The sequence below is a fragment of the Lepisosteus oculatus genome, chromosome 3 (assembly GCF_040954835.1).
Source record: "Lepisosteus oculatus isolate fLepOcu1 chromosome 3, fLepOcu1.hap2, whole genome shotgun sequence".
Classification (NCBI taxonomy): Eukaryota; Metazoa; Chordata; class Actinopteri; order Semionotiformes; family Lepisosteidae; genus Lepisosteus; species Lepisosteus oculatus.
Window position 1 is genome coordinate 14,848,312 of NC_090698.1, and position 23,350 is coordinate 14,871,661.

At 37.7% G+C, this 23,350-nt stretch overlaps 1 protein-coding gene across 7 annotated transcripts in view; it reads right to left on the reverse strand.

Annotated features, from left to right (window-relative positions):
• ccser1 (coiled-coil serine-rich protein 1) overlaps window positions 1-23,350 on the reverse strand; it is a 266,374-nt gene that overhangs the window by 156,540 nt on the left and 86,484 nt on the right. For all 7 annotated transcript variants that reach the window (XM_015340413.2, XM_015340415.2, XM_015340417.2 and 4 more), the window contains 2 exons: window positions 22,489-22,566; window positions 2,624-2,707 (listed from right to left, as the gene is read on the reverse strand). In XM_015340413.2, coding sequence (XP_015195899.2) covers window positions 2,624-2,707; window positions 22,489-22,566 — 162 coding nt within the window. The remainder of the gene's footprint in view (window positions 1-2,623; window positions 2,708-22,488; window positions 22,567-23,350) is intronic.

Consider the following 23,350-nt stretch of genomic DNA (forward strand, 5'->3'; position numbering starts at 1 on the left):
CCCGCCATGTTGTTGAAGACAATACCTCGACTTCTTTCAAGAAAGTAAAGGATAAGATCCTTAGATCAATTAACTACCAAATAGGTAGGGTGGGCTTCCCATCTGTAACCATTATTATGTTCTTATGCGATACGTGTAAGTGATAGGTAAACTAACACATTCCTTTTTTCAGAAAAGGACACATGAGGATATCATATTGTGTGTCCTTGTTTATTGAGATGAAGGAGCATTTCTTCTTGTTGGAAAAATTCAAAATGGACCTGAATGATGGACTAGAAGGATTTCTAAATTATTCTTACAACACACAACTAATGCTTTATAAATAACCCTCAATGTATCTCTTTGTTATAAGTTTAAATATTCCAATTGCCCCTTTTCCAGAATGTTTTACTCATAAAACTATATTTTTAAGCCTAAATAATGGATTTCTCATAAAAGCTGTGAACAGATGCACAGGAGGTCTGAAACCTTGGAGTGAAGTACTAAACCAAGTACAAGCTTACACCACCGTTGAATGTTATCTGAAGTTACAACTTCAAAATAACAGCTTATGTGAACTATGTACGTGTATATTGCGACACTTTTAAAACGACAAGTGTAATTTCATCTTGCGAAGCACCAGAACATCACCATGAGGAAAGTAGAAGCATTTTATGTTCCCTTCAATTATCAACAAACACTTTCAATAAAAAGTAATACTGGATAGCTCTGCGATAGCAGCTGGAGCTAATATTCTAAATTACACCGGCAAAGTCAAAGGAAAATATTAAAGATTATATCTCACAAGCTTTTATTTCCCTCTGAGCTGCTGGAGCAGTGCAGAAATCTAAACCAAATCCTTGTGGCATTTTAAGGGACACTGTCACTTCTACACACCACATCCGTCTGACTCTGCTGGCTTCATGACTATGATAAGCCTTTCACTAAAATCCAGGCAATTAATTCCGACAGTTACAATATCAAGTTTTCTTGTAACACTAAAGTAGATAAAATCCTTGTCCTTTGCAGCCATAAGGTTTGCTACTGTTGTGTCAAGGACCAAAACAGTGTCTGTACTTACAAATGTCTATGTATGTGTCAGTGATCACTTATAAGATCCTGCAGTAACACATTTTTCATGAAATGGGAAGAGATTATGGAAACTCCTAACAGTCATTGTCAGTTTCACATCATCAGTAATAAACAGGCTTCTGTTTCTAACATACCACATTTAGAACAAACTTTAAAACACAGACGTACACCACAAGTCTTTTTAAACAATGTGAATTTCTGACAACAGCGACAGCTGAAAGTACTGTATCACAGGGCCTATTCATGAGGAATAAGCAAGACGCAACTTCGCTTCCAAATTAGAAAGAAGACTGCCTGATATCCATGGAAGGGGCTGCTCCGTACTCACGATGCCTCAATGCCAGGCCACTTATCCCAACCATGATTTCCGCCCCGGAGCCGAACATTCCGGACTTAACCGTATGGAAATGGGACAGGAGGGTGGAACATTCTTGACTATCAATAACACAACAAGGCCAACTGAATCACTCAGCTGTCTCTGACCACTGTGGAATGTGATAGTTCACCTCAGACTAAGAAATTTTCATTAATCCTTTAAGCACGTCATCACTGTCTTCAATTAACCGCAGGCCGTTCCAACATTGGAAGGCTAAGTGGAGAGACAGGGTCACAGAAGGTAAAAACCCTCCAGGGCTCCTTGATTTCCTTGCTTTTTTGTCTCTGCCTTTAGACCAGTAACCAACGCTCATTAAGCAGTCTACAGTCCTCTTGTATCACAGTGATGCTTATTAATAATGAAAGAAGGCAAAACAGTTGAGTGGCACAGCACAAACAAGATCCATTTTGTTTGTTTTGTGGTGCTATGTGATAGATGGAGCAATAGCATGGAGGTTTCTGTGGATTGATAATAAGTGTCTGGTAGATCTTATTGGATTGTTTTCAAATGGGCACAATTGCCTCATTAAAACTTGAGTCTGTTTCCTTTTTTGTGTGTATATATTTATATTTTATTAGATGTAGTATATTTATTACAGGAAAGTGGATATTGCGGTGTGTTTTTAACAGATATATTAAGCCCCTCATAAAATGAGTTTTATATCATTTGGCTAGGCCGCTAAGTTAGCGACTGAGAAGTGTTGGACTCTAACAGGGAGTATGCAGATGGATGTTTTCAACAATGCATGGAATTAGGAAGCCATGAAAAACCTGGGAAGATTGTACATTATAGACAGGATCATGCAGAGATATACTGGGAATGCTGGCAACATCTTCATTGTGGATTGGATGAGTAACTGGATAACAGCAGGTACCCCCACATCACCCTCCAATCCAACCCTACCACACGGATGTGTAGTCTACTGTATAGACAGCAGCTGCCTTCATCTCATTGCTTAAACTGCATGCCAGAATAAATCAGAGCCTGAGTTAAGATGATCATCCTCTATTCTGCTTGCTCACAAAGTCTTTCCTGGGAATAGCATCAGTGCTGAGTTTTGTGATGTTTCAGATTATGGCAAGGTTTTATCACCATGTCACGATAACATTTTAATTAGCCAAACGCTAAGTGATATGTTGTCTTCAAATTCATTCAGTATTGAATCTGACTTCTTACCAGCTCATTCCGAAGCCTGGAGATCAGTTCATCTTTTTCCTTCAGCTGAAGCAGCAGTGAGGGGCTGTCATCTTTCCAAGCATCCTGCAAAATACAGCAGGAATGTTAAAACAAAACACTGAATCTCAAGAATTAATAAAGACTTATCACAAACAAAAGGTTTTAAAGGGAGTGCTCAAAATCACCAGGCGCACAGTCATTTTGTATGAAACACATTACTGGAACTGTCTGATTATGTGAACACTACTAATGCAAACAGGCTGATTTTGTGTTTGTGGCAAGCATATCAGAAAGCAATTTACAAACAGATTCTGTGCATCTTTCATTTTTATTCTATTTTCAATTATCTACAGCAGAGATCCTTAACATTCCAGACAGCAGAAGGTGTTATCTTCACCCAAACACTTAAAAAAGATTGTCCAAACAATTCACAGACCAGACGGAAAACTAAATGCTTGTTCTTCACTGCAAGTTAGTGGACTGCAGATTCTTTGCAATGCAGAATTGTAATGTCACACAGGAGCCAATCTGATGTGAAAAGAGGACATGACACTTCTATAATTTACAAATGAAGGAAGATAAAATACTGTATAGTATAAGTCACACTTTAACATCCACCTACATTACTAAGAAGCAAATGTGATGGTAGCATATAATATATGTGTTTCTGTAACATAATTCTACAGAAAGGAATAAAACAGTACCTCAACAGGCCTTATTTCACTCTTCACCATACAATTACCACTGAGACTACACTGGCCCAGAGTCCCACATTTAATTCAAGAAGACTGTGCTGAATTGGATCATATACTGTATAAAGGCAAAGAATTGACTTACAATTCCCTGATCTGGCAGTTTTCTGTAGGTAAAAGAAGCTTTGTTACAAGCATTATATCAATATTTAAGGGCCACATGTTTTAGTTACTAACCTACAAAGCAGTAAAAAAAAAACTAATACCAAAAGCTCTAATAACGCTGAACAGACAGGACTGCCCTGGTTGCCTGGTTCGAACCAGCTAAGAATGACTGGCACGTTAGCAAGATGGACCAGAAAGCAGAACGTTTTAACTTCACCCAAACACCGACTCCTTCATGGTGAAAATAGAACAGAAATGTAAAATACTATAACCATGTAACAATCACAGACACATGCCTTCCTGTTCACCTGGCATTTATAGGACCTGTTATAGGACCTGCAGATCTGCTTGCCCTTGTCAGTGCCAATTAGAGAATCTGACAACAGCTCTGTATTAGTGTTTGCTACATGGAGATGTATACATTGAGAAACAAGGAAAGACAAGGCCAGATACACAAGGAAACACACAAACAACAACAAGCATAAAAAATCAGCAAAAATCAGATGAGAAGAGATGTTTGGCTTAATTAGATCATTAACTTTGAGATACGGGATCAAGACCCGGCAAAGGCACAGGATACAGAGTAAGAATGAAGACACAAAGAAAAAAAAACTGCTTTCAAGTCAATATTTCAGCATGAAGAGGTTTTTTAACTGTTTGAAGCAAAGTACAAGGATTTGTAGTTCAAACACTGCAAACTACATCTGACTATGATCCTTAAAGAACCTAGACACAATCAAGGAATCAACCCAGGTATTTCCTGGAGGCTGTCAGTCAAAAAGCACCCACCCAGCAAGATTAAGATTAAGTCCTGAGAGGGTATAACATAATACACACTACATAAATGCAAAAATAGGAAGTCTAATTCACACCAACCTTCACTCCCATCACACAGGAAAATCCAATTTTTGGGAGTTCGAAGTTATTAAAAATAAATTGTTCTAAGCTGTGCTTTGTTTAAGTAAAGAAAGTAAAACGAATGGCCTCTTTTTGACAGATATCTTAACAGATGATGACCAAGAAGAACAGAGCCAGTTTATTGACCAAACTGAACAATGCCATGGGGTATTTCATTGACCAAACAAAACAGAGACATTGGAATCTTTGATGATCAAACAGAACAGTGGCATGGAATCTTTAATCATTTAACAGAACAGTGGCATGGAATCTTTAATGCCCAAGTAAAGACACTCTAACATCTCATTTGAAGGATGGCATTTACTACAGCACAGTGCCTGCCATTACGATACTGAAGCACTGAACTGGAAATTCTGATTCAAAGAGCAGAGCACCTCCTACTGGTTTACCAGCACCACATACAAATAGTTGTTTTTTCTGCATGTCTTCCACACCAGTACTGACCAGGCCCAACCATTCTTAGCTTCTGAGATCTGACAAGATCTAGGAAGGCTAGGAAGTGCTAACGAGATTGTCAATTACAGTATGTTAATGATGTTTTAGGAAATGTGTTAATGTGTATATCACCTCAATTGAAACTTACAGTAAATGAATAAGCACAATATCACACCTACAGCTTATATAATGTAATTAACAAAGTATCTTCAAATATTTAGTTTACAGTATATTCAAATATTTATTGTTTTCCTCTTGCTCAGATTGTCAGCAAAGTTTACAGATTTTCACTTTCTGTTAAGGCTCACACATATGCAAACAAATCCTTTTTATCTTTTAAATGACAGCTTATAAAAAATCCAATAACTAGTACAGGTAAATTCCAGCAGGAGCTGATGAATAAATAGAAAATCGAGCAGCAATGCTTGTCAAACAAGTCATTATCATCAAACAGCAAAATGTCTTGTCTTGTTGTAAATGTTCTCTGCAGTACTGTATGTGGGAAACCTGATTTACTGGAAATTGACATTGTACAATGTGCTTTCTTCATATCTGAGTGAGATTATAGCCATGAGTCAGGTTGAATAGTTACTGGCTGCTGTAAATTGACAGGGAAAAAAAGGAAAAATAATCAGTGAGTCTAAATCTCTTAGAGTAGGGAAAACAACCTCATAATCCAAAAGAAGGGTGAGATGAGACCATGAGATGCCTTTCTGTGAAAACTGTGCATCCAGAATAAGGTCTTACCCATCTTCACATGACATATTAATGTAAATACCAAATCAAATTACCTGATTGCTTCATCAAATAATTCAACCCTTTCTAATTGGCTTCTACACTATATCTGGCTCATCTGGCCTACAGTTGAGAGATACAAGCTTTCTATGTATAATCTACTGTTTCTCCAGCAGTGTACTGTGGCACAATGGTGTGCATTCAGATATTAGTAGGTGTGTTTGACTCACACATAACAAAAAAAGAAAGCATTAAATTAATAAGAGATTCACTAAAATATAAGTTTTGAGGATTGACCAAAGTGCTGCGAGTTTGGTGTGCACACACAAGACAGAGGCCATGCTAGAAGACCGTTCACACAGGAATCTCATGTGGTATGCGTTTTCTAAATTTGACGGACATAACAAAAACTGAAAGCATCTGAGTGCAGCTGAATTAGAGCTTAGTATTTGCACCGTTACTATAACAAAACACTAAACACCCATGTGTGTTTTAAAATTCTTAGTATCGTTCCATAGTCTGTCATACTGGTCTTCACACAGATTCATTGAAGTGATGATTCCACATGCAGTAGCTTTTATCTTTCGCTGTCCTGACAAATGTAACGCCCAATTTTAAAGGGACACGAGGTGATTTGCGATGGTCATCAAGCAAATCTGACAAGCAATGACCTTCAAGCACCGTAAATGCATGAAAAAGAATGGTAACAGTACAAACTAGTCATTGCCTTTTTCAAAGGGCATGTTGTGGTCGTATGCTGTAATCTTGCTGGTTTGAAACTATTTTAAAGAACAACACTCAGACATGATGTTCACAAAATAGGAAACAGATTGAGCTTTACAGCCAACGTCATTTCAACTGAGTTATGAGAAGCATGCTTAGCAATCTGCTAAGAACAAAGAAACCTTGTTAGAAGGAAGGTTTAAATGAGAACTTAAAGAGGGACACTTCAAAAATTCCCTCTGTACAATTTCTCCTTTAGAACAGATCCCACATTTCTCTACCTCATCTGCTAAAGTTACATGAAAAATCTCAAAATTGAACAAAATATCTGTATGAGACCCCAGAGAATATGATATATATGCCATTTCATTAAATGATAAAAACCATTCCCTAAGAAAAAAAAACTTAATTATAGATTAACAACACCCTAGTTATTCTGGCTCAGCCTGTGGTTTTGATGAAAATACTCTTTAAAGCTTGCAATATAAAGTAGATGGGGTAGCCTGAGGTCTAAGGCCTAAAGTCATTTTTGGTATGCATGAGATTCTGTTTGATGTAAATGGGTAATGAACAAAATTCTCAAAAAACAAATCAGAGATAGACTCACTGCAGTTATATGGGATATTATAATTAAAACAATTAGCAGTCTAAAATGGAAGACTGCCATTGACAAAAAACATTTCCCTTTTTTGCCAATACAATTTGGGTTTATTGCCTCTATTATCAGGCATTCAATTGAACTCATCATTTTAGGAAATAAATTGCATGGAATTCCCAATAAATGTGCTGCAGTAATAAGTTAAACTGTGGAAGCAAAGGCAGAGCACCACAAGGCTTGTTAATAAACAATCTTCCAACTTTCTATGCTGAACACAGTGCAAAAAGTTCAGGTGGGTAGCTGCGTCAGCATGCATAGGATGCAAAGGAACAAGTAATTGGTTTATTCCATGCTGAAAAGAGAATCTTTTCAGCATGGAATAAACCAATTACCATGCAAAAAGACCTGAAATAAAACATATCTTCAGGTTTCTGTAAAAGCTTCCAAATTACTCTTTTTTATGTGTGCTAATCTCACTGGCAGCAGGTCAGAAAGGTATCTACCACCCAACATATCTCAGGCCAACAAAACCATTATGAGAACATCTCCCTGCAAGCTCTGAGGACTTCAGAAAAACCCTGAGAAGCACTGGCACTGGCATGCTGCCTCCTCAACTCATTTTCTCATCTGTAGCTCTTAGGGATTTTTAAACAAGATTGTATGGCACAGATAACACTTCAAAAACTTTGCTGCCAAAATGTTGCCAAGAAATTTGAATTTAGTTTTTCCTTTGTTTTGCACTGCATTCACTTAGCTAAGATTACAGTTTTACTCATTAAAACCATGCCCTGATTTCACTGGAGCTGATCTCTCTGTTTGTACCATGGGTATAACACAATTTATACAAGGGTATTAACACACACCTATAGAAGGTTAACCATAGGATTGAAAAAGGGACATTACAGATAGGTGTGAAAGGACCACTGGGATCATCTGGCTCACTGGTTTCTGAAAACATAAAGGAGTTACTTGGAGGACACTATCAAATCAGTTCTCACAACATGCTTTGATCAGAATGCATATTTGAGATTAACAGTAGTGTTAGACAAAGCAGTAGCAAGCAACATTTACCTAAAAGAAAACCCTAGGCAATCTATCCTTTTTCTATCCACAGCTAGACTACCTCAACAGGAAACAATGTTAAATAAACTACTGCAGTCAGAGAGGGGGTACTAGGGCACACAGCTTACACACTCCTGCCAGGCTGCAGTCAGGAGAAATTGACCGTTCGCAGCAGGCTAGGAATACACAACAGCAGGTCAGCAAAGCAAAACCATGAGCACAGCTGTAGGTACATACCGAAACCCAATAGGAATATACTAAAAGAAAAGTTTTGTGCGAAGTCTTTTAAAAAAAAATAAGCAGTTGTAAAGATCTACTGTCAACAGGCACCAAATGCCTTCCTACTACCAAAGCCACTATGCGCAAATGTCACTGCTTTGCAATATCCTATTAAAGCACTATAAATTTCCCTGAACTTATTTCCAAACTGGGCTCTGGTGAAGAAGACTTCCCTCTGAGGTCTGGATGACTGAAGTGCTGTGAATCACAGTTGACAGGAGTCTTTATTGTGCTGTTGGAGTCAAGTTGCTTATAAAAGCCAATCCAGTGACTCACATTTCCCCTGGAATTCACAGCCCCCAAACCATAAAGCTCACTGCTGTAACCCAACATTGTCTTTTTAAACTTTTCCTCCTCCTAAATTAGGTGGAGTGATGCAATAAGAGATCACCGGTACAATACACACCTTCACACAATGTATTCATGTCATGAGAACTGCAGTTATTTTGTATCAATACCACTCACATTTAACTGTTAATCAAAAAAGAAATAAACTACTCATGTGAAACAGACCGAAAAACATAAAAGTATGTCTACTGAAATGTAAAATAAGTGAGTTTTATCTGTTTAATAAGAAAAAAATAATTTCCGCTTATAGATTAATGAAATATAGGAAGCATATCATTGGTACTTATAATTTCAGACTCATATGCAAAAGTCATTTACTGTATATACCAGATACAAAACACAGCTTTGTTTGTTAAGTTTCTCACTTGGGATTTGTCACTTCTTAAAAATTACTTCCTCTGCCAGAATGACATTTATTTTCACAGACAACTTGATATAGAAAATGTAACAGCACATTTCTGTACCAAAATTGATGTTGAGACAATTTAACTCTTAACAATCATACTGTAGCTACACATATCGAATGCGTGATTGTCCTAAATTCACATACTGTAGAAGAAAGTATTTCAAAATGCAGAACCACAGATGTTGAATTGGAAGAAGAATGATAAAGGTACAGGGATTATGGTCATTTTGAAACTTGAAACAAAAATGAGCAATGGTTGGTTCTTACAGGCTGCTCTCTGTACTGAGCCTCCCTTCATCACTGTGCTATATACACTACTGATTTCAAGATTTTAGAGCAAAGCCTTTGTTGCTAGATAACTTGAGTCCCCAGTCATTACAGAGGCCTGTTTCATTTGAAAGCCAGAAACTCCTGCGAAACTTTACCATTTTATCCTCAAATCTGAATCCTGTCCTTGATGTACATTGCCTGCATCATTTATCAGACATGTCTCTGACAGCTATTGTCATCGTTGCCCCATGACAGTGTCTGTTCTAATTAAGCATCATTCTCATAATAACCAGGTACAAGGGCATATTAAAGCAAAGCCAGTGGCAAAATCAGTGTAAACAAGTACTGTAGATTTAACTTAGCAGGGCATTCTACAACATCACTGTGTTGCCTTTCTTCTTGAGAGGCACTTTCATGGAGATTGCCGGTAATCTAGCTTCATCACGTCTGCTCGATCAAAAAAGAAAAGACAAAAGTGTCCCATTAATTTGGTGGCAGTACAGAACCCACAAGCACCATCAAAGAATTATGTGAGTTCACAAACAAATAAATAAAGGTACAGACCACAGGGGGGCACTACATTCTGTTAGAAAAGAGGCAACTGAAACAAGCTTTGAACTACTGCTACCAGCCTCTGAAGCGCACTGATTTCACCAGCAATATCTATAGCAACAGCTGTAATAAGACTGCTGGAATGGACACTGATGCAAGCATTTGATCATTTGTAGCTACATGAATCCCAACAGCATTAGGTCAGCTGCGTCCAAGGGCACACGCATGATAATAACTTTGAATGCCTTTTGTGTGTTCTGGATAATTCGTTCCCAAGTGTTGGACCTGTTCAATACTCTCAGCTCTCTTATGGCAGGTCTTTACTTGGTTTTTGATGTCAATGTTAAGTTTTGGGGGATACATTTTCCATTGTATTACACTGGTCCTGCAAGACATCATCAAATGTCAGCCTCTTCATTTCTTTCTGCTCCAGCTTCGAGAAGATGTCAATGGTCTGGTCAGAATGTAACTACAGCAATATTGTTTTAGAAATTGTAAAGAACTTTGGGATGCATTCGAAAGCAAAGTACAATATGCAATACAATTTTATTATAATTATTAGCATGAAACTGTTTTCCCTCCAGTTTCAAATTTCTTCAGTAAGCCATAGTGAATCAAGTGTCAAATAATTATCTGATACTCAATATTGACAATGAACTCTAAACAGACGTTCAGAACACATTCATCAAATTAGAGCACGTAACCAGAAACAAGCTGCCTCTTCTAATTACTGTAATTTCATAGGCTAAAACTGTAAGTGTGGCATCAAAGACATTGACAGGAATGACATTTCACTGTTAAGTGAGCACTTTAATTTTACCATACATAATGCAGGATCTAAAGATGTATTGAAACCAGTTACTGTGTGTTTTAGATCTGTGCTCAACAAAGTCAGGAGACTTTACTGGAGCTATCATCGGATTTTCCAATACTGCAAACTAGGAAATAAGGACAAAGTAAAAGACGAGTTTGTACTTAATAATAGTGTCAAACCCTGATGGTATCACAATATATGCAGATAAATGGACACACCTCCTGCCAAAAAGCTAGAATAATCCCCAAATTATTTTAAATAATCTCTTAAATCTGATCTAATTCAGAAAATGCACCTGAGGAAATCAGAACATCTAAAACTTAAATGGAAGTGGACAGATCACATATTTTCTGTGTCTTTTAAACTCATTTCAACTACTGAAAGTTTTTGTTTTTTTCTGTAGGTAATCCATTTATGAACCTGAAGCACAAATCCAAATGACTGTTCCAAAAATGACTCACCTGAATTTCTCTGCTCAGTATTTAATGAAATAGAGAAGTCCAAAACAACAATTGGAAGGTATTGATATCTTTTCCAAATCCATTTCTTTATAGATCCAACAGCACTAAACACATACTGTATACAGTATATCACAGAGCCCAATAAGGGCTGTCTGAATGAACACGGTTTAAGAGATGTATGGTATCTACATAAAGCTAATGAGTGAGATTGTATCTACAATTCACCAGTTTAGATCAGTCCCACAGAACTCAGCATGAACAGAGCACTGATATTTGTTAAAAAAAAGAACAGACATCTCATTATGTATGAGTCACCCTATGTCCCTCATAAATGCAGATCATTAAATGAAACAACATTGAAAAAAATAGAAAAAAACCTTCCAGACCTAATTCGTCCTGACTAAACAGGATTTAATTAAATAAGACAGCCATCAGATTATACTAGACATTAAAACATGGTAAAAAAAAAACAATAGTGCTATAGTCGCTTCAGTTGTTCAGAAGGACACTGAAGTGGTAAATTGAACATATTTATTAGGTTTTAGAAAAATTGGGATTTGATGAATATGCTATATCAGTTGGATTAAAATCCTATATATTTCCCCATCTGCCTCAATTATTGCCAAAGGAATAATCTCAACAGAATTTAAGTTATTCAGAAAGAAGAGACATGGCTGCCTATTATCTCACATTCTTTTTTCATTGCTATTCATTGTGTATTATTGCTTTTGCTAAATAAAAATATACATGTATATTAGGAGTAATAGCTAGAAACACTGACAATAAAAACAATGTTTACGTACCATATTAGCCTGTTTATCCAGCATTCCCATAACTCTTTATTCTCTTAGATCTAATTTACAACTATGGTCTTATCCCGGATAAAAAGGTTAACTGGTCCAAATATGAAATTGTGCCCTTAAACCATTTTATTCAGGATGACCTGCATTAAGCTGTCTTTCTAATATGGGCTTCAAACGGTATCCAATAGCTTGGATTTTCTGATTTGTTTAAAATAAAGGACCTTCTACTCCTCATATACTGTACTGGAGATCGAAAGTAAAAAAATGGAAATCTCTACTTCTCTCTTTTCATGTGCCAGGCAACTGAGCAAAATCCAGAATAATTTTCACTTATTCTAGTTTATGTTACAATCAAGTGGCCCAGTAATCTTAACCAAAACATTTACTGACAAGAAGTTTTAAAATACAGTTTTTAAAGTTTTCTTTGAAATTTAAAAAAATTCAGTGTGCGAGTTGTTACATGCTGACAACCTACAGTACAGGACTGAAAAAAGACATTCTAGTTTCAATAAATAACAGATATCTTTTTTGTTATAAATAGAACATGTTAAAAGTTCAGAAAACATACAAAAATTCAGAAAAACTGCTACAACAAAACTAATTCTCCTCGGTATCATGCAGTCTACAATAACCCTGATTTTACAACCACTGTAGAGCAGATAAACCATTTGACTTTGCTGGAAGCCCAGGGAAACACAATTAAGTCACTAATCATATTTTTGTATGTAACATAAAATTAAAAAGATTTATCAAAATGCAATGCTATTTCTGATTTTCAAGAATTTACATTATAATAAGCTATATTTTATATATGTATTACTGAACATCCAATAGATGTCCTGACGTCATGCTTGTCTATTTCATCTTGAGGGTTATATCAACCTCTCTCCTCCCAATGCAAAGTTTCCTCATAAAACCATTTACCTCCTTTTCACTTCTCTGTTTTGTCATCTTACTATAAACAGTATCACTAAGATTCAAGGTAAGGTAAATTGCATAAATATCTACTGTACATAAATAAAAAATGTAGCTCACATTGGTTATCAGGCTTTCTGTGAAACCATATTTTCTTTGTAGTCACCGCCCTTTAATCATATAAGTTATTCATGAACATTTCCTGAAATAATTAATGCTGAATTCAAAGCCAATTATTCTAAGTCTTAAAAAGAAGTTATAATTGTAATGCAAATACAAAAGTCTAACATACAATATAAATCTATTATGTTGTTGGCCTTGGCCAGTTTAGTAAAGCCAGAGGACTGACTTGAAAAGTTACTGTTTTAGATCCAGGTTCACTTTAATCCATGATCCAAAATGTATTTAACAGAATGGGATCAACACCCAGGCAATTAATTGTGCCTGGGAACATTTATTGTGTAAGTAATAAGATATTATGTCATATTGCACATACACAAATAAATTCTATCCCATTAGTCAGATGTTCAGATGTCAAGTACTGTATTTTATTCCATTTTATCTTTATTGATCAGACGTTAGGTTATAGTGGCAGTATTCCAAATTATGTTTAATATTACTGACACCAATAAACCAAAAGCTGTACAAGGCAGTCAAATTACCCTTTAATAATATCTCCAGGAGACCACCAATATTTGACTTTAGCAATGTAAAATTACAAAAGTTTCAATTTTACAGCATCCAGCGCAGTAACAGTTTCACCAAGCCCAACTCTGAAGCCACTAAAGCAGCTTCTTGGTTTATTGAGGGGGGGAATGACTACCTCATCTGTTTGACCCTGCCTCATACAATGCAGCTTAATCCCATAAATATGAGTCAAGACTCTTTCCACACTGGTGTTACTGGGGTTTATCTGTAACTTCTGACCTACAATAAAATTAGGAAACAAACCAATTCTCTTCTTTGAAGTCCTGTTACATCAATCATTTCTACAGAAAAACTACAGAAAACCTCAACACATGATAAGACATGCACACGTGATAAGGAAATGGTCAAGGAAGTGGTACTGTGCTTTGAGACTTGCTGTCTATTAATGCAGGTTTCAAGGACAAATGAGGGTATTGCATAACAGGCCCCTAAGACAGAATGGAGAGGTAGTGAAAGTACATTATAGAACTGAAGACAGGCCCTTAGTACATGAATACAAACAAAACTGTCAAAACTGTTTTCCATTGCTGAAATTATGGTAGCTATCAGAACAATTCCCAATATGGATGTGGTTAAATTTCAGCCAGGCTTTTGAAAGGACTTGACAGCTGTTTTACAAGCGATAAAAGCAAAGAACTCCAAGACAGGTGACTTTCAACAACATTTTGATTTACAACTTTAATTTTGTAGCTCCAGCAACTTGTCTCAATCCTCCCCAAAAACACAACATGAGGAATGTATGGATCAATAACAATAACAAGTCTGTCTCACACTCATCCAAGGCACTGCCCTGAAATGAGAACTTCAATAATACTAGAGGTAGTATCAGAATGTGGGGGACTTTCTCAGGGGTGATTTTGTACAGCATAACATTCCTTGACAGGAGTTTACTGATTGGAAATTAGAAAATACTGCTCATCTCAGTTCTGTGAACGGATCTGATTTTCAATGACAGCTTCACGGTCTGAGCTGTAGATATCTTTTAAGGAAGTGTCCTGAATTTAAATCCCGACAAACCTCATTATTTTGAAGTGGCTGTTGCAAGATTTTACATATACTGTACAACACATTTTAACGGCAACATTTTCTGCAAACGTTAAAAGGGAAAAAATGTTTAAGAAGCGGTCCTGCTATCATTGCTGTTGGCCTTAAAAAAGATTCCAAAGTTGTTAAATATACCTTGTACTCAGGTTAACGGGGCTTTATAAATAGAAGAGGAGAACAAAAGGTTGACAGGCCGAGAGGATGAATGAGATCGGCACTGCACTCCTACCTTTTTCTTTCCATGGAGTGATGATGGTCCGCTATCATTACCCAAACTGCTGTCGGGTCTCACCGTGGGAATTATGCTCTACAGGCACTAATTATAAAAGGCGGGGATAACAAATGTGCAGGAAAAAGAAGTTTTGCCTAAAGTAGGACAAGAAATGACACGGTTCGGTCTCAGTTGGATTCCAGCTTATTTTTAAAACAGGTTTTCTAGAACGGCGGGGCAGAATCCAATCCCTTGTCATCCAGCACAATGTCAGCCGCACCGCATCCTGTTCCGAGCTCGTCTCTGCGTCTGTTTACAGCCGCCCTGGAAAAATCAAATGATAACACTGCTGCCTCCCTGCAAGTCATCTAGGTCAGCTTCTAAGATTTCCTTACATCCTCAATAAGGAGGCCATCCTCAGACCTACTTTCTGCTATTTTCAGCAAAGCTTTCGCCCCGACACTTATTCCTTTACCAAATGTGCTCACATGGAGAGTGAAGCGCTTTTCCAAGAAAAGTTTAAAAAGTTTCTTTAACTTAGCAAACACGAGCTGAAGCAGCAAACCTCTGAATGCAAAGCATGGGTCATGGACCCTTAAATGCTGTTCTGCTTTATTTTTCTGTTGCCTACAACAAGGTGGCCAGTGCGGAACAGAGTCAAAGGGAGGTGGTCACCTGACCTGCTGCTGTACCTCCGAGCAAAGGTCTGTACCCTAGCTCCTCTACCACACCTAACGAATGGATATGAAAATTGATGTATAACAAACAAAGGAAGTTTCTATTAAAACAAAAACATCAACATTAGAAGGAATTAGAAGGACAAGTCCAGTGTTTGTTTACCCATAGAAGTGCTGTCCATCTTTCTCTCTCCCAGCTGACATAAGGATATTACATTTCTGTTCTGTAAAAAATGAATGGGGGCTGCAGCAATCCATCTTGAGGAGGAACATGGGAATTCATCATGCTCAAATTGCTTTTGTTCTACAAAGAAGGGCACGGCCTCGTTTTCCAGACACGTCAACATTTGTACAAAGTAGTCAAAGTTTGACTATGAGATACATGCGCGAGGCAATCTTTTTCCTCCACACTCTAGAAATCTCAGCAGTAAAGTTCTTTTAAACTCGGAAAGTTTCAGAGACAAGCCCTCAGGTCCTAAAAATTACTAAAGGGATTACTAAAGAGTTCTGGTTTTGTGGGAATGGGCTTAATTTCTTGAAGCAGATCAGAGGGATTTGTAGCTGTGGTACTTGTCACATTCACTCAGAAAGACTATATAAATACAGCAGCAGTCACCGAAAATGACTTATAGTAAGTGTTACATGCTGCGATATTAAAATGGAAAATTATACATTTTCTGACACTCTTCCAAGTACTGAATACAAAACACCCTGACGTGAGTGGCTGCGCTTTCTGTGTTAATTGAAATAAGCAGGAACTTGACTTCTTTCTTCCTGAAGACATGCTGCTGATGGGTAAATAATTATGAACTCAGGGCATCATGTCACTTTATAAATATGCATGATACTTTTCATAAATGAATTTTCATAAGCTCTGTATCAGTACAGCTGTGAGATGCTCATTAAATATAAATTCCACATTTGTCTTTCTAGGTTGCGTGTTTGTTGTCATCGTCCTTGAGTCAGGTAAAAAAAAGATCTCTGCAATATACTAACGACACAAACATGAGGGAGGAGGAGGTAAAAAAGAAAAGGAAATAATAACTGGAGCACTGCTGAAGATGAAATAGATATGGCTATAGTGTTGAATATAGTATATACAGTACCATACAACGGGGTTTCGAATGCAGATGCTAATAACAATTGCCACCACTCAGATAGACATCAACATAGGTGTGATGGATTTAACAGATGGACCAATTTCATTTGCAACCCATGAATCACTCAAGAATCATGATGTCTACCCTATTAGATTTACAGACATGCACAAAACCCTGGCAAAGACATTTAAAGATTCACTAAGAGGAGCTGAGCTGGCAGTCTGGAAAGTTTAAAAAACAATTCAAAGATCTAAGATGTAGGGAAAAAAAACATCCTTCCTTCCATCCATTATCGAACATATGTCCATCCAATGTGAAAACTCTACCAATTCATTATCAGAATGTTGCTTATTCCTCATGGAGGTCACAGAAGTCAGGAGCTCATCCAGGTAGCTCAGGGCACAGGGAGGGACAGCCCCGAAGAGAATACCAGTATATTGCAAATAAGCAAACAAGTGTTATCAGTTTTTCACTATAGGTAAAGCAATCAGTGTAAAATTAGGTCTGTTAAGTTCACTCCACTTACATTTTTATTACAAGCAGTAGCAGTTTTATTCTAGTGCAATTACTGTTTGTCTGAGTTTGGATATTTGGAGCAGAAAGAAGCATTTTATGATACACAGGCACACTGAATCATAGGTTTAAATTCTGCTCACAGCAGTCCAGCTTAAAACCCTTAAATCTTCATGCACTAAGAACCTTCAGCAGTAACAACATGGCTGTAAATGAAAAGTTCTCCTCTTTTTACAAATTTACTTCTCTATGACCCTTTTTGTTCATTATCCTTAAAGCATAAGACTTTATGAGAATCTATCATGAAATCTACAGTAAATGGTAAGATTACGTTTTTTCTCATGGCAATGTACAGTTAAAGGTCAACATGAACGAAGCCATGTTGTTCAAAGCTACCACCTTAGCATTATGAGGAAAAACTGGATGAGACTGTCAGTTCACGTAGAAACTAGTAATCAAACAAGCCAGAAGGACAGAATGGCCTCTTCTCATTAACCTTTCTTTTAAGTTCTTTAAGCATATATGTATGGTACTTGCGTCCCTGCCTTGTGGTCAGGCTATTTTGAAAAAGCCCTGACAAACCATGATTCTGATACCATTTAAAACTGAAAGCAGTGACCTCATGACCACTCATGAACAGGCGTCCCCATGGGATGAGCTGATATTTTCCCAAAAGAGCAAGTTTTCCCAAAGAGCAACTCGAAGCACAATCACCTTCTGGCCCACCTCCCAGATCTAACTGCATGCGAAAGGTCTGGCCACGCAGCTTGAGAACGAGCTCAGGCTGACAAGAAAAAAAAACCAATATTTGCAATCTAAATCATATACAGTACACACAGCATTCCCAATGCAGCCAGTGGCTGTGGTACAATTACAGTACATGTGATTACTGGAGAGACCCTGGTTCAGACACCGCTCAAGGCTCAGATAGGAAGTAAAATCGTGTTTCAGCATTGCCTTGTGATCCAGCTTTTAATTCACTGTTTTGCCTCAGTTTATGTAAACACCTAAGGCTAAGAAAGGCTCATAAATGTACATTACAAGAATGACCAAACAAAATGCTGCTTCTCACAGATGACCAAAGACAAACAGCCATAAATCACATCCTCTCTCAAGGTATCCTCTTAAACCCTGACAATTCCCTTGATAGTCAGTGTACGGTATTCATTCTAACAATATTTAACAAGATAAAGTTTCAATTTAACAGGAAGTGCAAGTCACATTTCCTTCCTGTTTTGTCAAGATCCAAAATCAGTGACATTCGGCCATGTGTTGTTGATTTTTTATACAACATTTGGGAAATCTGAGGATTGCAAAAGGCAATTTTGTAGATGGCTGAACACCTCATGCTACCAGAGCAGGCTGAGGAGAAACAGAGCCTGATGAAGTGCAGGATCACCTGAAATACGTCTGTAACATCTAAAACAGCAGCAGTAGCACCAACAGCGATGTTTTGAATGTGCCTGTGCCGCTGTGTTTCAGACACACAACCACCACATGTACTTCTCACATGATTCCCAGTAAAGACAAATAACTACTTATCATTTTTGTTTTAATGCCAGCCATTGCGCAAATGGCCTGAAGTTAATTACAAGCCATTACAGTGACGAATAAAGCATTAGTACTGCTTCAGCGCCCTCAGAATCATGACGTGTAATTAAAGCTGGCCCGTATGTTATTTAAGCCCTGTGATGCTTTGTTTTATAACACTTTATGATGTTAATTATAGCTAATTCTATTATTTGAATTTCTTGTCGTAACTTTAGATAAATCTGCCTTACGATTTTTAGCCCATAATTAAAGTACCTAATATAGAGCACATCGCATGTCAGGGAAAGCACATCTGTATGACAAATAGTAATAGTAATATTGGCCTCTTCTCGATTGCAGACTTTCTATCTTTTTGTCCCACTGTGTCACATATTGTGTACACAATTGAATTCTGCCCCCACTGGAATCTCCACGCTTAGACTCTATGTGTTCTCGATTTCATTCTCACCCCACACAGCCAGGCGCACGGGGGCAAAAAGGCATGAACAAACGACTGCGGTTCACTTTTGAAATAAAACGCAAGTGGGACTTGAAATGGAGCTTCTGTAAAAAAACATTCTTCTGAAAAGAAAAACAAAATAATTTTACTTATAAGAGAGCAGGTGGGCGCTGCAGTGACACTACAGATGACATCACTGCCACACAGCTTTGGGTTCTGGTTCTGCTAGTTTCCATTCTAGGTGGCAACTCACTCTCTGCTTAAAATCTTTATAAAGAGACATGTAAACATTAAAATACTCAGAATAAAACTGAGAGCAACATACAGTGCAATATAGCAGATACAGGCGCTGGAGAGGTGCCAATATTATAAACAAGTAATGTCTACAACTTTCTGAAGAAATTTAAGGTCAATAAACCCAAAGCTTTGTGAGAATGAGAGATTAAAGCTTATATAAACAGAAATTATAACAAACTGAAATTTGTGCTGTGTTAAGGAACCATTGAAATAGCTGCTAGGCATTAAAAGTACTGACATTTTCAAAATTATTTTCAAAGTAATTTAACAGGCACCAAATTCTGCATTTTTAGTTCAGTGTCACTCAGCTTCACTCCCTTGTAGACCTTAGTTAGAATACATTTGTTTATTCTTCATATTAGAGAATATAATTCACCTGTCATAGCTTTGGGAACTTTAGTTGAATAAGGCCCTTAAAGAATGTGACATTTCTGAGCAGCTGAACAACTGGTGAAGCTTGTATTCTTATATCCAAATACCTGGTGCTCAAATATATCCATTCCAAATACTGTATGTTTTTTTATCCTAATGCAACATGTTATTCTTTATAGGGAAAAGAGGTTGTTCATTATTTGCTAATATAGGAAATATAGGAAATATAGCTAATATAGGAAAAGAAAGAGTTGCTTAAGAGTTGAGTGGATGAGAGTGTGTTGGTATCTCTCTACTTATCTCCCTGAAGGCCTTCTTAATTTACTTATTTCAAAGCTGCACTACACTGAGCTTTGACTATTAGTATCAGTATACCCAGGTGCAAAGGACGAGCGCCTAGCTAGAGCTGAAGAAACTTATCTGAGAATGATTATATTATTATGCCAGCAGCTATATCACCCTTGCTGCTGGAAGACATCTTGGTGGGACAAGCAGGGGGTGCTCATCTTGCGGGATGTGTGGGTCCTAATGCCCCAGTACAGTGATAGGGACACTATGGTGTAAAAAGGTGCCGTCCTTCGAATGAGATGTAAAACTGAGGTCCTGACTCTCTGTGGTCATTAAAAATCCCAGGGCACTTCTCAAAAAGAGTAGGGGTATTACCCCAGGGTCCTGGTGAAATTTCCCATTGGCCTTTACCAATCATGGCACCCTAATAAACCCCATCTATAAACTGGCTTCATCACTCTGTTCTCCTCCCCACTGATAGCTGATGTGTGGTGAGTGTACTGGCGCACCATGACTGTCATCACATCATCCATGTGGGGCTACATAATGCTGTTGGTGGAGGGGAGTCCTCATTGCCTGTAAAACACTTTGAGTATAGTGTCCTGACAAGTTCTATATAACTGTATAGATATTAACAGGATATTAATAAGAGAGCTGCTCTGTTTGGGGGAAATCTGTTTTGGACCATTTCTATTGTAGTGAAAAGCAAGATAGGCTAATGAAAAAAAGAGGTAGTTCCAATGCACAATGCAAAGTAAAAAGTATTTTGTCATAGGTCTGGTCTGGTCTGGTGCACTGGCAATTTTCAAGAACTCTTTGCTCTTTGTTGGTGGTTATGATACCAAGAAAACAGAAACTTGGTAGTAATTTCTTATTCCATTCCAGTGCAAAAGCTTCATAAACGTGGAGGTGAAAGGCTCCGGGTCTTATCAGGGTGAGCTGCCTCTAGACTGCTGTGAGGCCTCTAGACTCTATAACAACAAAGAGCCTTTCTCTGTATCTCCTGCCTCCAGCTGCATCACTTTAAAACCTTCATCTCCCTCTCTTACCTGGCCTACCTTATGAGAAATCACTGCAAATGACTGGTCAATTCCTTCTTCTCTGCAATCTCACTTCATTCTTTTTATTAGATCTAATTTGGAAACAATGCTTCTTGCAACAGATAAATGCATTATTTCCATGCTTTTTTGATAAAACGCACAGTATTATGAAAGCATAATATAGATTATATATTCTTTAAGTATTTTATTTAAGACATTTTGGAACATTCATTTAAGAAGACTTACTGTACAATGACTAATAAACATACAAATCAACACAAAACACATAATAATGCATAAAAAAACAAAGGAAAACCAACAACCAGACAAAGAACAAACAGCTAAAACTATCTTAACCTTTTTCCAGTTGTTGAGATATGAATAGAGTTGAAATCTATGATCAAAATAATCCCAGAATGATCATGACAATGATAATGATGTATTTAAAATGTAAATATCTGGAACATAATCCAGCACTCCAGGCACCAGGACAAGGGCTAAGAAAACTTTTTCTATCCAGTGCAAATACCTATTTCTGGAAAGATGACTGACATTAAACTACACGTACCTACAGTATTAAATACAGTAATATTTTAGTGTATTGTGACTATAGTAACATATGTACTGCAATGTTAAGTGCTGTAAAATGAAAATAAATCTGTCAAAAAGAAGAAACAAACCATGGTGCGACTTCATTAAACACTAAAGCACAAAACCCTTCAATGGATGCACAGTGAGTATATTGGGTAAATTGGGAATACTGGGTACATTGGGTACTTTGAGGACATTGGCTACACTCTGTACATTGAGTACATTGTGTATATTGATTATATTGGGAACCCTGAGAACATAGGGTACATTAGGTACTGTACATGGGAACACTGGGTCCATTGTGTCCATTAGGTACACTAGGTACATTGGATGCATTGAGAACACTGGGTGCATTTAATACATTAGGTATAATGGGGAATAATGGGTATATTGGATACCCAATGTAACCATTAGGTACCTTGGGTATGTCTGGGTGCCAATGTATCAATGTACTCCATAATGGACACAATGTACCCAATTAACCCACTGTAGTCAATGTTCCCAATGGACCCAGTAACCAGTGTACATCACAGACCAATTGGACCCAACATACCCAGTGTACACAATGTACCCAATGTACCCAGTGTACTCAATGTATCCAATGTACCCAGAGTACCCTACAGTATGTATACAGTATGATGTACTCAATGTATCCAGTGTACCAAAAACACTCAATGTACCCATGGAACCCCATATGTACTCATGTACAATGTACTTGTACCTAAAAGACCCAATGTACACAGTGTATGCAATGTACCCAATGTATCCATAGTAACCAATGTACCCAATGTCAATGACTTAACTGCCCTGTCTTCTTCTTCAGCTGTATGGATTAGCTGATTTTAGATTCACATTTACCTTAAAAGGAAGCGACTTCTCGCTGATCGGGCTGATGGGGAGTGAATGGGTGCTGCTGGCAGGACTCATTTCCGCACTCTGTGGAAGACAGCAAAAACCCTCAATTACAGAAGCAATGCAAGCAAAGGCCCTTATTAAATGTCACCCATTGAAACTGGCACACTAGCGCTGTACTGGCGTGGGGCACTTGAGTGTGTGTGGGAACTAGGGTGAGTGATATAAACCTGTTATTTTATTATGAATGAAGCTATAATATTGCAGAGATGTGGGTAGGTGATGTAAAAGAACATAAAAGATGTCCCCCATTAAAGAACTACATACCTGCATGGTCAACAGCAGTTGATTATACTGTATGTGACAAAACAGAATTACATTCAGTTGTAGGACATACTGTACTATCATGTGAGCTACTGATGATACTGCTGTTGACAAAAACATGAAACAAGACAGGACATGACTGAGAGGTTAAAAAAGATGATATATTACACATTAAAGCGATGTATGGCAGAGAAGGATGTGCAGATGACTGAGGCTGGAGATGATGACATCCAGAGGGACTTCAGTAATAATGTGACACTACTGAGGACCACTAGGTCCAAGTGCTTCAGACTGACAAGCATGCTGCTGGCCAGCTCTGTGTGACTGATTGGAAGAATTACACAGCCTCTCAGTCAAGAGCACAGCACAATGTCATCTCAGAGAGCTGGAAGAGAGTCGCTGGGATGCTAAGGGCCATAATCATAAGAAACACCCCTCGCATACACAACTGGAAGTGCCCATCAGTCCTAGCACATGATGAATTCTAAACAAGATGCTGACAGCACAGAGGCAGACTGCAAGGTTTACCGACCTCCACTGTGTC